At 32.3% G+C, this 15,929-nt stretch overlaps 2 protein-coding genes across 2 annotated transcripts in view; both read left to right on the top strand.

The window, feature by feature from the left end:
* The window catches only part of LOC134682748 (receptor-type tyrosine-protein phosphatase T-like), a 39,294-nt gene extending 38,677 nt beyond the window's left edge, over positions 1-617 (top strand). Inside the window, exon 28 of the mRNA XM_063541797.1 lies at positions 375-617. Within this exon, the coding sequence (XP_063397867.1) occupies positions 375-446 (72 nt within the window). The 3' untranslated portion in view covers positions 447-617. The remainder of the gene's footprint in view (positions 1-374) is intronic.
* A 3,938-nt stretch (positions 618-4,555) lies between these two features.
* LOC134680839 (uncharacterized) lies at positions 4,556-14,331 on the top strand. The gene is made up of 7 exons (XM_063540094.1): positions 4,556-4,788; positions 6,261-6,460; positions 6,782-6,925; positions 8,494-8,544; positions 9,436-9,592; positions 13,221-13,334; positions 13,896-14,331. Exons 2-7 carry the CDS (start codon positions 6,282-6,284, stop codon positions 13,923-13,925), a joined length of 675 nt encoding a protein of 224 aa, XP_063396164.1. The 5' UTR covers positions 4,556-4,788; positions 6,261-6,281; the 3' UTR covers positions 13,926-14,331.
* Positions 14,332-15,929: the final 1,598 nt, after the last annotated feature.

Raw genomic sequence — 15,929 nt, forward strand, 5'->3', positions numbered from 1 at the left:
TTAATGTTTGAGGCTAAAATCTATTACAAATCTATCACAAACGTTATGTCGTATGCCAATCGCATGATTCGTCTATTTCATATTCACCAGTAATATTTGACTCAACGCAGTTGTAGAAAAACCTAAATACGAATTGGAAGAGCTTTATTAACAGTACATTTCTAGGGCACAAACACTTTTGTTCAGAGACATTTATATCTGTATATATGCTTAATTTAAAAACAAAAATCATTTAGTTTTGGTTATTAATTTCAATGTTTACTATATTCCATTGTCTTAAGTTTCCAACTGTGAGGTTAATATAATTTCCGACTGTCTACATCTGAATCATTAGAATGTTGTTTCTTAAATGACTGTGTATTTCTGTTTGACAGGACCAGTATGAATATTGCTACAGGTGTATCAAAGAGTATTTAGAAAACGACTCGGTGTATGCAAATCTATAGTGGTACCAGACTCCGCGGTCATAGAAGTATTTGTGACGAACAAATGAGAATGGCTATAACATAGTGTTATTGGAACATTTCAACTGTTATGCTATTGATAAATTGGTCATTAATTATTAACCATTACTATAGCTTCCATACGTATATTGATGCATAGAAACAGTTATCATGACTATAAAAACAGATAATAGGTGTTAATGTATATAGGGCTAAAATCGTTTTGTTAAACTTTACTATTTGTATTAAAATCAAACAAATGCTGGTTTTTTTTTATTGGATGAAAAAATATTCAATTCCGTCATATGCTTTCATTTCTTAAGATTAAATAATATGGCTTATGAAGCAATTTTAACAAGAATTATATATTTACAATTTTCAGATACCTAAGTGCTGACTTGACAATATATCTTTCAATATAGAGCTTAATATAGTTTATACTGCTGCTGGTGTCGCCAAGTTTATCCTTTTATTTTTTTTACCAGAAACATCATTTTTTTAATATTACCTAAATTTGTAAATTGAACTTTGATCATCTGAAGTGAATACAAACTGTATGTTTTAAATAGGATGCTGACGCATACATTTCCATCGATGTAATGATAGCACATAATTATCCATGCTATTGTTGTTATGTAAGTCAAATCATGACATTAGTAACTAAAGTAAAAATGCTCTTTTACTGGATTCCTGACTGCTTTTTGTTAACATCCAGGAGACCTGCTAATGATATATAGTAAAATTTAAACATGTTTTTGTTATTCAAATGTTATCGTTTTTGTTTACGTATAGAATGGAATTGATTTTTTTCGGCAAGTTGATCCAATATCTTTACAGGAAACAATACAATAATAGCACGACACAAAAAGTAGGTAATAGCATATACTAGTATCCTGATCTTGTCGTCACATATGGTCTCACTCTTCTTTTGAGTTCAGATAATTGAACACACTGTGTGCGTGTTTGGCCATTAATTATGTTATTACAATTCTAATTTAACTGAATTTGGTCTTTAGTTGCACTTATAAAAATACTCGTTTGTCTAAATGCAAAACTCTTAATAAATTTGTAACTCTAGCAAATATATTTTTTATACTAGGCGTACTGTTATCTTGTTTATCTCATATTTCCCTTTAATATTTTTCGTATCTTCAAGAGCCACCTTTCAGATTGATTACTAAACTGTTTATTTTTCCATCTTCTGGAGTAAAAACGTAGCTGATTACATTGCCATATGAACAATGCTTACCCTATTTTGTATCGAGTTAGAGATATCACATCTCATTGTTTAATGATTTGTAGTTGTTAAAAAAAGCATAAAAATGCAAACTGTATACATGTTATCTACAGACGTTATTAAATAATATTAATGAATAAAAAAAAAACTTGTTGGGGATATTTTCAACATCACGATGTACACGATGTGCACGGTGTAAATACAAACTTTAAGGCAGAGACTTGGTACACATTATTTATACGATATTGACAATGTAACGATATTGTCAACATCACGATGTAAGGGATGTTAACGATGAAAACAGAAAGTTATAAAGTCGATTAACAACATAAACACGACGTTGACACAATATTGTCAACTTCGCGATGTATACGATGTTAACGATAAAACATAAAAGTATAGATTCTCCGTCACCCCTCTTATGGTCATTAGGGGCACATATCGTTTATACTCAGTTTATTTCTCTATCAATCAACTTTGATTTCGTGTATAATTTGTTCCTTGATGAGGAGCTGACGGGTTGCAGCAGTCCATTTCATTATTCAAAATAAGCTATTCCTCAATGTTCACGCGTATTTCGATATTTCAGTCCTTCGTTACTCCTCTAATATCCTTTGCTAAACATATTGACTACATACATTTTGTGCCCCTTTTAATAAGTTTTCGAAAGAGGTATTAAGGGCTAAAAGGTCGCAGCAGTCCATTCCATTATTCAAAATATCCATTTCAGTTTCAAAATTGGGTATTATTTAATTTCACGCGTAATGTCGCACTTAGGTTCTCAGTAACCCCTTTACTGGCTATTACGGCACATATCGTTTATACTCAGTTTATTTCCCTATCAATAAGCTTTAATTTGGTGTATACATTGCCAAAATTGAGGGCTGACGGCTTGCAGCAGTCCCTTCCATTATTCAAAATCAGCTTTTTATTAATGTTTAAGCGTATATCGATGTTTAGGTCTTTCGTTACTCCTCTAATATGTGTTGCGGAACATATCGAATATATATATTGTGTTCTTTTTTTAATCAGCTTTCAAATGAGGTATAAGGTATATCTATAATTAGGGGCTAAAGGGTCGCAAAATTCATTCCATTATTCAAAATATGCATTTCATTATTTAAAATTGACTATAATTTACTAACTTTCACGCGTATTTTGACATATAGGTCCTCCACAACCCCTCTAATGGTCATTGCGGCACAATCGACTACTTATGTCTATAATTAAAGGATGAAGAATAGAAAAGGTCCAGTGAAAAAAAAATACAAGTATTTTAGTTTTGATGTATGTTTTGGTATTCAGGTCTTCCATACATTAAAACCAAGGAATTTCTGTTAAGAATAGTTAGAAAACACAAACTAGTTTATCCTACGAAACTAAATAAATAAATAAAATTATAAATATAAAGGGATTTTTATTCTATTTTCTGATATTAATTTGAATATTAGAACTTAGATAACACCAATAATACGAATTTAGAAATACGAGATAAAGCTACAGTATAGTGTCAGTTATTTATTTTTATTTTTATTTCACTATTCAACGCTTCAAGTTGAATAATGAAACATAAACTATTTCCTTATTCATTATTCTTTTTCTAACATTGAATAATAAATAGTGAACTTTTTCATTATTCATTTTTGAATTTTGAATAGTGAACAATGAATAATGAATAATAGAGGAACTTCAGCGCGGTTCGTAAACGTGAGAAATGGGCTGCTTCCAATGATTCAAACCATGCTTGAAAATAGTAATATTGGAACTCTAACAAAATCTTAAATGAAAAATAATTATTAATATCAAACAATTTGAGTTAAGCAATCAATTAAAAGTACATGTGCTTATAATTAACAGATTTGAAAACAGATAAAATCATATACATGTACAAATGTATATACAAAATATATAAAATTATATAGATAACGCATAGATACATGTTCTGAATCTCATTCCACTAGCCATGATCCATAGAGATTATTGTAGTAGTCTTTTGTTATTTATGTACTTTTGTCATTTTGTTTATTTTCTTTTGTTACGTATTCTGACATTGGACTCCTGGACTTCTCTTAAGGAATCTAAGTTTTATTGTGCGTATTGATGTGAGTTTGTTTTTTCTACATTTTTACGCTTGTCCCAAGTCAGGAGCCTCTGGCCTTTATAAGTATTGTTTGATGTTTAATTTTAGTTTCTTGTGTATGATTTGGAGTTTAGTATGACGTCCATTATCAAACTCCGCGGCAGTTCCAGTTCCGATCCGCATACGGGCCCGAATACTACTCTACACTTTGATGGAGTAAAGGAAAATAGTTCCGGAACGGAAACGATCACTGTCCGGAGTTTGTTCCATTATAGCTCAACTAGTATACATAATTTAAGGGCTAGCTGACGGACGACTCCGGGTGCGGGGGTTTCTCGGTACATTGAAGACCCATTGGTGGCCTTCGGGTGTTGTCTGCTCTATAGTCGGGTCGTTTTCCTTTTGCCGCTTTTCCCATTTCCTTTCTTAATTTTATGTCTTTTAATCTTGTGTGTTTTTTTTATATTATTTTTTGTTCATTTGAATGTTTCGAAATTAATTGTAGCCTTCATTTCGTCGAACGAGTATACATCATTGTTAAGGGATCACCTGAAGCCCGCCTCGGGGTGCTTGATTATCTCGCTGCGAAGACCCGTTGGTGATCTTGAGCTGTGATCTATTTTTTTGTCGGGTTTTTATCTCTTTGACACATTCTCCGTTTCCATTCTCTATTCTTACTTTCCTAAGGGAAACAATTCATCCATGTATTGATCTTTTATTGTAGGATCAATAACAGAGTTGACCACCCGTGTTGTGATATTTAATATAGTGTGTTCTCTCCCTTTAATTTTACATTCACCAATTTATTTACTGGACCATTTAGTTCATTGTATTTCATTTTTAAATACCTTTATTGTAATACACAGTGGCAATATTTGCAACACGTATTTGAGCAAATATGTATAAGTGTGTTGAATTAATAGACTGAAAAGGTTATAAACTATGTACTAGTATACACATGACACTTAGAACAGTGTCACTGGAAATAGCAGTGTAAGACAACAGAACAAGAACATAACGATTTACTTGTAAGTATAGATAATCTATATAAATATATGTTTATCTTGAACATGAAATCTAGGTCGTCACACTTCATACATTCGTGTTATAAACATAGAAGTTTCATTAACACTCTGTTTATACAAATGTACTATATTATACTACAATAACCATGGTAACTATTTAAATATTGTACTTCTTTAAAGTATTTGAGCATTTTCAAAATTTAGATTTTTTTTTTTTTTTTTTTGTCATTTTAAAAGGGCTTGTTTTTGTGCTTTATTGTCTTCTCAATATTAAACACAAAACTGCACAGATGATATATAACCCCAAATCGATACTAGAAAAACGTGTTTACCTGAGGTACGTTGTACTTCGAATGACAGGCACTTCTCCAGTCGGAGTATACATTACAGATAAATGTAGATAGAACACCGTTTTCTAGATGCTATAAGACAGATTGTTAGGTTCATACTCACTACATTGTACATTGAATTTGGTAAAAATATCATTTTGTAATTGTAAAAAAAAAAGAGATGTTAAGTTTTATGATTAGCAAGAGAGCAACTCTCCATCGAACTCCGGAGTCGCACAGAAGTTTTAAACAACTTTATGATAGTATGTCTCTGTGTCTTGTCGTGTTTCAGGGAAAAGTAAAATCTCTTTTAGGGATTTGAGATTAATTTCATTGTTTCACATCAAAATATAATGGTTCATTATACTTAAATCTGACTAATTTGATTATTTGGTACTGTCTGAGTGCATGCTAATCAATTCTTAAATGTCATTCTATTGTCCATGGTTACAATACAAATGTTAACTGATCACACACGGCTATCCCACCTTACAGTATAAGAGGAGGGTAAAAAGGGGGGTGCTTGGAAGTAAAAAAACGTTAAATAAGACATAATTTCACGTTGAACGTGAAATAATTTCTATAATGAACGTTACACGAAAAATTAATACTTTTTTGTGAACCTTTTGTGACTGAGTCACTGTCTTCTTGTATAGAGTCTATATTAACTCTTTGTTTTACTTGAGATATTCCCGATTTAGTATACTACACATTTATGATATAATTGTTTTACGACTTTGAAAAAAGTATTTCTTGACTATCCCTGCCAATTGTTTGAATTTTATTTGAGAAATACCGAACACGCAAAATAAGACTTTGAAAATCATGATGCACGTAAAATTAAATAAGCAGAACACGTTGATCAAGACAACCGTCTTGCACGACTGAACGTCAAATAAAAAAAATAAAAACACGTTGAACGTGAAATAAAAAACGGCGATCACATTGCACGAAAATAACCCTTTACCACCCTCTTATAATGACCATTAAAATGAAAGAGAGTATACCACAATGTGAAACTCATATTCATTTTAATTTGGCAATAAAAATTGTAAATGAAAAAGGATATGTAAGTTATTTTTTTTATTCTCGATTTTCCTTTTGTATGCCATCTATATTTTACACACTTTTTTTAATTTGATGTAGGCAAAAAAAAAACAATCACTCATGGCAGTAGTTACTCAGCAACCATTTTATTACGCACCGCCTGTCGAAGAAGTACTATACAATAATGGTCCAATCAAAATACGTAAAATGATGGATACACATGAAGACTGCAGCTTTTATGCACATTTGTCAACAGAAGCTTTCAAAGACAAAATGGTTCATGCAACAAAGGAATCGAGGTATAAATTCTTTGTATATTATGCATGTCAACTTTTGAACTAGACTTTTTGGTCTGTTAGTACACACATTATTTTTTTTTATCATAGCGTGAATCAAGTTTAACCTTTTGGGGAATTTTGCAGTTCACAAATATATGCAGCATCTATATATACATTATTATACATTCAAATAGAACATAGTAAAAAAATTGGGCACTGTCTAGGGAGATACTGAACCAAAATGCAAAGCAGAACAATCAGCTTCGATTTTATGAAATGGTTTGTATTTTCACATAAAACGCAACGAATTTACAATTTTGAATCCAATTATAAATATTTCAGTATTCCAAAGGTTATAGAATACACTAGAGTGACCAGTAAGGGTCGACCTCAGGAATTATATGATCGAATATTTGTTGCTGAATATGATGGAGTACGCGCTGGCTTATGCAGTATAGCTTATCACGGAGACAAAGAAAAATTCCCGTAAGTTATAAGTTATTACAGCAGATTTAGCATCAGACTTGTACACTCCGTTTAGTTTAGCAATTATACATGTACGATAGATGTCAAAAGTAAATATAAAAAATAAGATGTGATATGATTGCCAATGAGACAACTCTCCACAAGAGACCAAAATGACACAGACAATAACAACTATGGTCTATAGGTCATCGTACGGCCTTCAACAATGAACAAAGCCCATGTTGCATAGTCATAAAAGGCCCCGAAACGACAATGTAAAACAATTCAAACGAGAAATCTAACGGCCTTCTTCATTTTTAGAAAAATGAAAGGAAAACAAATATGTAACACATAAACAAACGACAACCACTGAATTGCGGGCTCCTGACTTGGGACATGCACATATTCATAGTCTTTGCTCTTCTGTGTAAAGTTTGATCGTGTTTCAACTTTTTGTTGTTGTTCTTTTTATTATTGTTTAGACCTTGTCTGTCATCGACATATTTTTATAGTCTATCTTGAAATATACTCTATCTGCTTCCTTTTTTCGTTCTATGTTAGTTTTTTTTCTAATTTGTATTCGATCAAAGCGACAAAATTATGTCAAACTATGTCAAAAAGAAGTGTTCTTTCACGAACTTCCTTGTCAAAATTAAATTGACCAAACCATTTTACAATCAACTGCATTTTTAACAATGGTGGATGGGACTTGAGGCATAGAATTTGATTTGTCAAAGTATGGAAAATTACAAGATGGAATTGTGGTATTAGCACAAAATTTAACAGTTCATGGTGTTAAATATAAAAAAAAAACACGGCATCAGGGGTGGTGGCACAGATCCCCTATTTCTATTTATTTTAAGATTATTTATTTAATATTTTAACTAATGTTATGTTCTTGCATTTGTTCTTATCCAAACGAACCGTTTCGGTGAGAACATGGTAGCGTGTTCGCCTCAAGTAATGTCAGTCGTTAGTTATTACTGGCGGATCTAGAAATTTTCATAAGTGGGGGCCCACTGACTGCCTAAGAGGGGGCCCTCTCAGTGACGCGTCAGTGATTCTTTATATAAGCATTCAATTTTTTTCCCGAAAAACCTCAATCCGCCTCTGGTTATAACCCCGGCCAAGTCACTTCAACGACTTTTAAATTGGTATTTATTAAACAAATAATAAACAATAAAGCATTAACAAATACATAATACCAAAAGTGAAACCTTGATTTCACTAAGAAAGTTATTCATTTCGTTTTATGATGTCCTTTGATGCAAAATTGCCTATGATACAATTCCAATTTCTAATTCGCTTCGGTATGTCTACCGAGAATGTCGATCAGCAAGCCTAGAACCCCGGCCAGTTTAACCACCTCTCCACTTCCCTACAAATTCCAACTGACCGATGTTAAACATGTAACACCACTTACATATTGTTTGTCAATACATCTCATAACATTATATCCATTTACATATGTCCGTTAGACTATTCAAATCGAATTACCTTTTTTAAAATAAAGAATGTATTATCTTTACTATTACTATTCTCATTACACGTTTCTTACTGTCTTTAGTTAACTATATAATATTTTACAGTGAAAGGTCGAGTGATGTAGTTCCAGATTTTGATTGCTGTGATATATGTGGGTAAGTACAAGATCAGGCACAAGTATGAGGGTCTCAATTGGGTTTACAGAAGAGTATAATGGACAAAACATCTGTATGCATGTAAAAGTTTTTGGGAAAAGTTTGGCACCAACTTAACCCGAATAATTCAGTCGTTTTATTCCGCTGATCTATGATGGCTACATGTAAGGAAATCGGACACGGAGAGGGATTGAATTATTCGAGTTAGCACCAACTTTAAACAATGAGCAGTAAATGTTGATACACTTACTTCCAGTTAAATAATTTGGAATACTGACATATATCAATATGATTTTAAAAGAGTGAAACAACTTCTCAACTTAAATCTCAGTTAAGATTTCTGAAGTAAAAGGAGTTAGGAAATGCATGAATGCATGATAGACTGAGAAACATGTAACACCACTTACTATGTCTGACCTAATATACTCAACTTTAGAAACGTTTTAAAATGTTGATGTGTGGCTCTGTACTTGCATTACAATACAAATATTTTTTGGAGAAGACTGTCTACACTATTCTTCTTTTTTTGTTGTTGCGGTATCTGCATTGTGCGTCCTCATGTGATATCTATTACTTAATAGGAGTAATGTAAATCGTACATGTACATGTACGTTCTAAAAGGAAATGTGTACAACGTATTTAGTCGTATACGTACGATTTCTTCGTCGTAAACATACGATCGTACAATTTTATCAAATGAGTAATATTTAGATTCAAGACGATGTGATATAAGTGCCAAAAAGACAACTTTCAATCCAAGTCCCAATTTGTTAAAGTAAACCATCATAAGTCAAAGGATGGTCTTCAACACAGAGCCTTGGCTCACACCGAACAGCAAGATATAAAGGGTATAATATTTTTTTTTTATATATGTGTATTAACATTTTTTAGGTTGTTATGCTTAGATAGCGCAACAACAGAAAAAAATGTTCCTGTCGGAAATTGCTATCTTGAATGTATATGTGTTGATGACAAGTTTAGAGGGAAAGGAATCGGGAAAGTTCTTATGGACGTTGTTGAAACAGATGCAAGACATCATAATTGTAAAGTAAGTATGAATGTGACTTAACATAATTCATTCTGCTTTATTATAATTTCTATATTTGACTGTCAAATGATTGACAAACACGACAACTTTAATGCAAGGGCAAATATTCATAAGCTGTAATTCGAATAGACCACTATCGAGTTCATCCGTCACCGTAAAAAAACTCGTCAATTATGCGCGCCTTTGTGACGTCATTTACCAGATAGAGGGGGTCGCCTGTATCCCTGCACTATTTACGTTTATTAAGCGTTTTAGTGATAGTCATTGTGATGGATAAACTAGAAATAATGGTTGTTCTGTAGGCACTTAGTGACAATTCCCTAATGACAGCAATGCTAATTTGTCAATTTTGAGAATTCAATTTGCCGAATAATTCGTACAATATAGAATTATAGTTTTGCAACCACTCGCTCAACGTTGGAATGGAAGTGACGAAGCCCCTAAACGCACAAATGACGTTCATTAAAACCAGACTTTTTGACGGAAATGCATCGAACTTGAAAGTTGTCTATTCGATTCGAATTAACTAATTCGAATGAGTTTAAGGAAGATGGTGTGTCTAAATTTTCATCAATAGAATTTTTTAATAATTTGTCATAATGTAGTTTATATCATGCTTTAAAAACAATGAATAAATCACGGGGCTTATTTTCACGGTACAGGTCGTTTAGAATGGACAGATTTGTTATAGATTGTGCATGGAAATATTGGTTTGCCATAAAACGGAAATTACACCATATAATTTTGAGATAAAATATGATAAGATACAAGTTCTAATATAATGTTATCAGATAAGACAAAGAAAAAAAAACGGGTCACGCGGTTCGTTTCTTGCTACATCGCAAAATATATATAGGTATATTCTTAACACATTCTATTGTAAAACTAACTTTCTCTGGATTATCTGCCTTTACAGTGTGGTCCTGGCCATTGATTGACGACCTAAATTATCCCATTGACTGGGACAGATTAGGTGAACTTTTGTCTGTAACGGCCATTGTTCACTTCTAATTACTTATTATAGAATTTAAACTGTGGGGTTACCAAAGGTTCTTAACGCCTTTAATAATAAAATAATTCGAAAAATTATTCAGGAATAACCTTTATGTTTTGATTTATATTATTGATATAAATCAACACATCGTATTATTCCGAATTCGTTTTTCGAATTGCTTTATTTCGGTGTTGAGAACCTTTGGTGACCCCACAGTTTCAGTGTCTTTAACAAGGACATAGTGAGCAGTGAGTGTTACCGACAAACGTTCACCTAATCTGTCCCAGTCAATGGGATAATTTAGGTCGTCAATCAATGGCCACGACCACACTGTTTTGAATATGATTCTATTCTATTTTTTTGTAAAATGCAACCATAAATATGATAAAACATGTCATTATCTATATTGAAATGAAAATCCAATTCTTGCAAATGAATTACCTACTTCTCTCAAAAGTTGCACATTTTATTGAAGATCTAGACCGATTGTTTTCTGATATTTCAAAATCCAAAAAAAAGAAAGACCCACGTTAAATCCGACCGTGCAAGGGCTGCATAGCCAGACAATGTAGTTTAAATATTTCATTTGTTTCTTCCTCAAATCGCATTCATAACGTTATACTTGCGAAGGTCGTTTCTAATACGAATTGCAATTCGTGTTTAATAAAGTTATGCTGAGTTCACACGTATAATTCGAATTCGATTCGTATCAACTTATTCGAATTAGTTTAATTCGCATTCGAAATGTTTCATGTCCGAACGTAAAATCTAATTCGAATTGCAATGCGCGTAAAACTTGCTAAAATACTGTCCGAAAGACCTTTTTATATAAATTAGTTCGTATTAACAAAAATGCATTTCTAATGCGAATTGGATAATGCAAATTAGCCAATTCGAATCAATTCGAATTAAAAAAAGAAAAGTGTGTGAACGCGAATAGTGAATTCGATTCGCATTCGATTTGAATTCAATTCGAATTAAATCTACGTGTGAACGAGCCATAGCTGTCCTAGTGACGATTACTTTTAATTCACAGTATTTATTAATAGTGTAATTCGAATTACAAATTAGAAAGTGTCCACATCTTAGTTTAATTCGAATTAATGCAAATAAACAAGCTCGTATTAACTGGCACAAACGCATTTCAAATGCGAATTAGATAACGCGAATTAGCCAATTCGAATTTGATTAGTATTAAAATGTAAATTGGATAATGAGAATTAGCCAATTTGAATTCGATTCGAATTAAAAATGAAGAATGTGTGACGTGATGAGCGAATTCGATTGGAATTGCATTAGAATTGAACAAACGTGTGAACGAGGCATAGATATTCGTACCTTTTGTAGCTTTGTAGAATAATTATGTTAGTCAAAAATGAAAATAATTTGATACAGATTCTCATGTAAGAGTAATTATTCTCTTTTTGTTGTATCTGTTTTCACATCTCCAAAATGATTGCTAATAATGATGAAATAACTGTTCCCGGTAAATGCATGGTCGAAATTTAACTATATATTTGGTTTCTTCTGAATTTCTATCGTGAAGTCTTTGAAAAACGGCGACCATGTCTGATAGCGTCACAAATAAATAACAAAACTGTTTGCAAAAACAAACAAAAAATCATTAGAGAAATAGATTTCTCTAATTTTTGTGCTATTTTCACATTTCCTGACCGGTGTGAGAAAAATAGTTCTCCTCACTAGTGAAAAATCTGTTCTCGGCAAATGATTAGTCGAAATTTGATTATGACGTCAAAATGTTTTGTTTTCTTCTCAATTTTCCTATTGTGACGTCATGTAAAAAGGCGACCTTGCCTGATGACGTCGCATACAAAGAGCACAATTTTCTGAAAATCTTTGAAAAAGAACGATAAAAAGCATTAGAGAAACAGATTCCGACACTATAACTCGTGTATTACGATATTTCTCCACTCTCGACAGTTAAATTTTATTATTTAAAGGGCTCGGCAAGCCTCGCGCTTTAAATAATAAAATTTAACTGTCTCGAGTGGAGAAATATCGTAATACACTTGTTGCAGTGTAAGAATCTATATTTAATATAATTCGGAGTTTAGTATGACGTCCATTATCACTGTACTAGTATGCATATTTTTTCGGGGCCAGCTGAAGGACACCTACGGATGCGGGAATTCTCGCTACATTGAAGACCCGATGATGGCCTTCGGCTGTTGTCTGCTCTATGGTCGGGCAGTTGTCGCTTTGACACATTTACCATTTCCTTTCTCAACTTTATTTACCATCATAAATCGTGTATTACGGTATATTTCTCAAATCTCATCAGATAAGTTTTATTTTTTTAAAAAGGTCAGCAAGCCTCACGCTTTTGTTGTTTAGATCTAACGGTCTCGGGTAAAAATATATTGTAACAAAGTAGTTGCAGTGTTTGAGTCTATACTACTTTAAAAAGTCGTCTGACGATTTTTGGTTTAATATATATTTGACTTATTTTTAGGTCTTATTTTGCTGATCATTTTTTCATCTTAAATTCGGCTCAGACTCGGACAACAAAATCGTAAACCCCCTTTTATAGTTAAGTGGTTGTTTCCTAAATTAAGAGAAATAGTGATTCTATCGCGTTGTGCAATGCTTATCCTTTTGTTTAATTAATTTCAGACTATGTATCTATGGGTTGTTTCAACAAATCGAGCTCTGAATTTATACTCTCGTCAAGGATATGTTGTTACAGAAAATAAAACTTGCTGTTTGAAATGCATGTTAGGTGTAAAGGTATGTACATCTATAAGAGGGTCTTTATGTTGTTGTTTTTTTACGAATAACGGTAAAAATGCTTGTAAAATGATTTTAAATATATTTTGTGTGTGCATGACGATAAAACGATAAAACAAATCACGTTATTTTTTTCCCAAAAAATAACGGTAACGATAATTATTAGTGATGGATCACGTTGAAGTTTTAACCAATTTAAAACTAATGGTGACTGAAAATGACTGTTTGACGCTTGAGGGTAAAGTGCGAATACTTTACCCTCATATAATTTGATAAAATTTATTAAAAAAAGGTATTTAAAATAAGGTACATTTTTAATGTAGAAGACTAGTAAAAAAAAATTAATCACGATACTATGTTGGATATGGATATAAACATATATACTGACTATCAAAAAGAAAATGATACAACAAACTTTCAAAAAGTAATCTTATCGTCATGCCTTTTCTAAACTAACATTACTTTAAAATATTTTAAGCTTACATTAAATGATAATTAATAACCGAATTCTTAACTTTAAACTACGGATGAAATTAATTCATTTACTTCATCTATTTTCAGAAGGCGTCACGAATGGATAAACCCCTATGATACCAAGAAGCCAAACATAATTCTGTAATCATTATTGTGACAATCATTATGTAACCTAGTGATCCCCTATTTCATAATAACCATACATTAACATGCAATTATATACATCTACTGTAACACCTTAACTTTAGGCTTAGCAGCCACTGTTGAGAATAGGAACTGGAAAATATGAACGAAAACTAAAGACATTCGCAGGAAAACTTGATCTTCTGCCTGGGTGTGGAATGCTCTGTCAACATTGTTCACACAGCTTGATAGAAAATCTATTGCATTTTGTTTTAGGTACCCCCTGTAATATTTGTTCCATGAGCATGCAGTAACATTTCCAAATGGGATAATTATTTTACATCTCATCTGTTTATATAGGTTATATAAAACATTTACTCTAAATTACATCTACTTGAAATTCTTGGGTCTATATGCTAAAGTTTTGAGTTTATTGTTAATTTGACATTTCCGTAAAAATATTAGAGAACAAAGGAAAGCCTGCAGAACAAAGAGACACAAGCAAGACTGTTTCGGTGATCTGATAGTATATTGATCATGCCAAAAAACAGATTGGGATATTTTAACACAGTTTTTAGTCAAAATTAAGCAAGACGGACAAAAGTTAAGGTTTATAAATAGAGTTATCCCTCTTTGTACTGGCTTTCTCCTTTAATGACTACAAGTATGCATGTTAGATGGTATGTGTTTTTTGTGTGGATATTGCCTTATCTTTGTGGATCAGTGTATTATATAATGTGCTCGTTATGGGCCCTATGATAAAGAATAAAGACATTTTATTTGATTTAATTTAATAAATTACTCCATGTACATGCAGTAGTTGCTAATGTTAATTCAAAAAATATTGCGCTGTTTTTATCATTGCGAAAAATGCGATAGGGTTATAATCGCAATAATTCAAACTCGTTTTTTTTTATATGAATTAAACTGTATTTTTCTCAATATCGCAAAAAAATAAATCGCATTTTAGTCTAAAATAACAAAATCGTAATAATAAATGCACACAATAATCTGTGAACATGCTGAATTTACTGTATTTAATAATACTGAAAATGAGTAAATTATTTTATGTTGTACACACATTTAATAATGTGATATGAATTGACAGCATCCATTAATCCATTCCATCTGCTTATACCCATTAGATATAATACAGTGAGATAAACGAATCCAAACACTTATAATTAGTCTAGTATGTTGTGGGGATGCATAAATACGCGTCAACGTCCATTGTATATATTTTGTTTTGTCAAAATTTTATTATATAGATAGAATGTATTGACCTTGCTGGTAAGCCATCGCACGATCGGTGCGATGCCCCCCCCCCCCCCCCCCCCCCCATAGAAGTATTGTGAGTATTAAATCTTTTTGTCGTATAAGTGAAACTGGTTTGCCGGTTTATGAATCGAGGCCTCAGTGGCGAATGTTCTCAGAAAGTCGGTAAATATCCGAATTGTAAGATGTAGAAAATATACTGATATACTGTAGTTCTTCCACAATGGAAAACGTTTTCATTAGCCAGAACAACTCGAATACAGTGTGTCGTTCAACCATACACCCAGTGTATCATCTTGGAGCTAGTAGATAATGAGAAGCTGACCCTGCACGTTTTTTTTAGCTGCAAGGACTGAAGCGTAACATGGTTCGATTACTTGCATATGAATTGTAACAATACCACTTAATAGTTTCCTGAAACAGTTATCATTGGCGTGTTAGGTAAAACATTGACATGTACTTTAACGAGAACATTTAAAAACTCCGTTGTGTAGTATACCATGTATACTGCAAATAGCATTATACTTGAACCCGGACGTACCACTCATTCAACCACAACATGCACCGAGAAACTTAAAAGCAATTTAACTATAATAACAATATGTGGGACTTTTTACGTTTTTCCCTTGACTACATGAAGCAAATGAATGCCCGTGATGTAATTTATATTGATACTGGTTTTCCCGTATTGATATGATTTACATTTCACATGTTTTGACATAC

Source organism: Mytilus trossulus, chromosome 1 (assembly GCF_036588685.1).
Source record: "Mytilus trossulus isolate FHL-02 chromosome 1, PNRI_Mtr1.1.1.hap1, whole genome shotgun sequence".
Taxonomy (NCBI): domain Eukaryota; kingdom Metazoa; phylum Mollusca; class Bivalvia; order Mytilida; family Mytilidae; genus Mytilus; species Mytilus trossulus.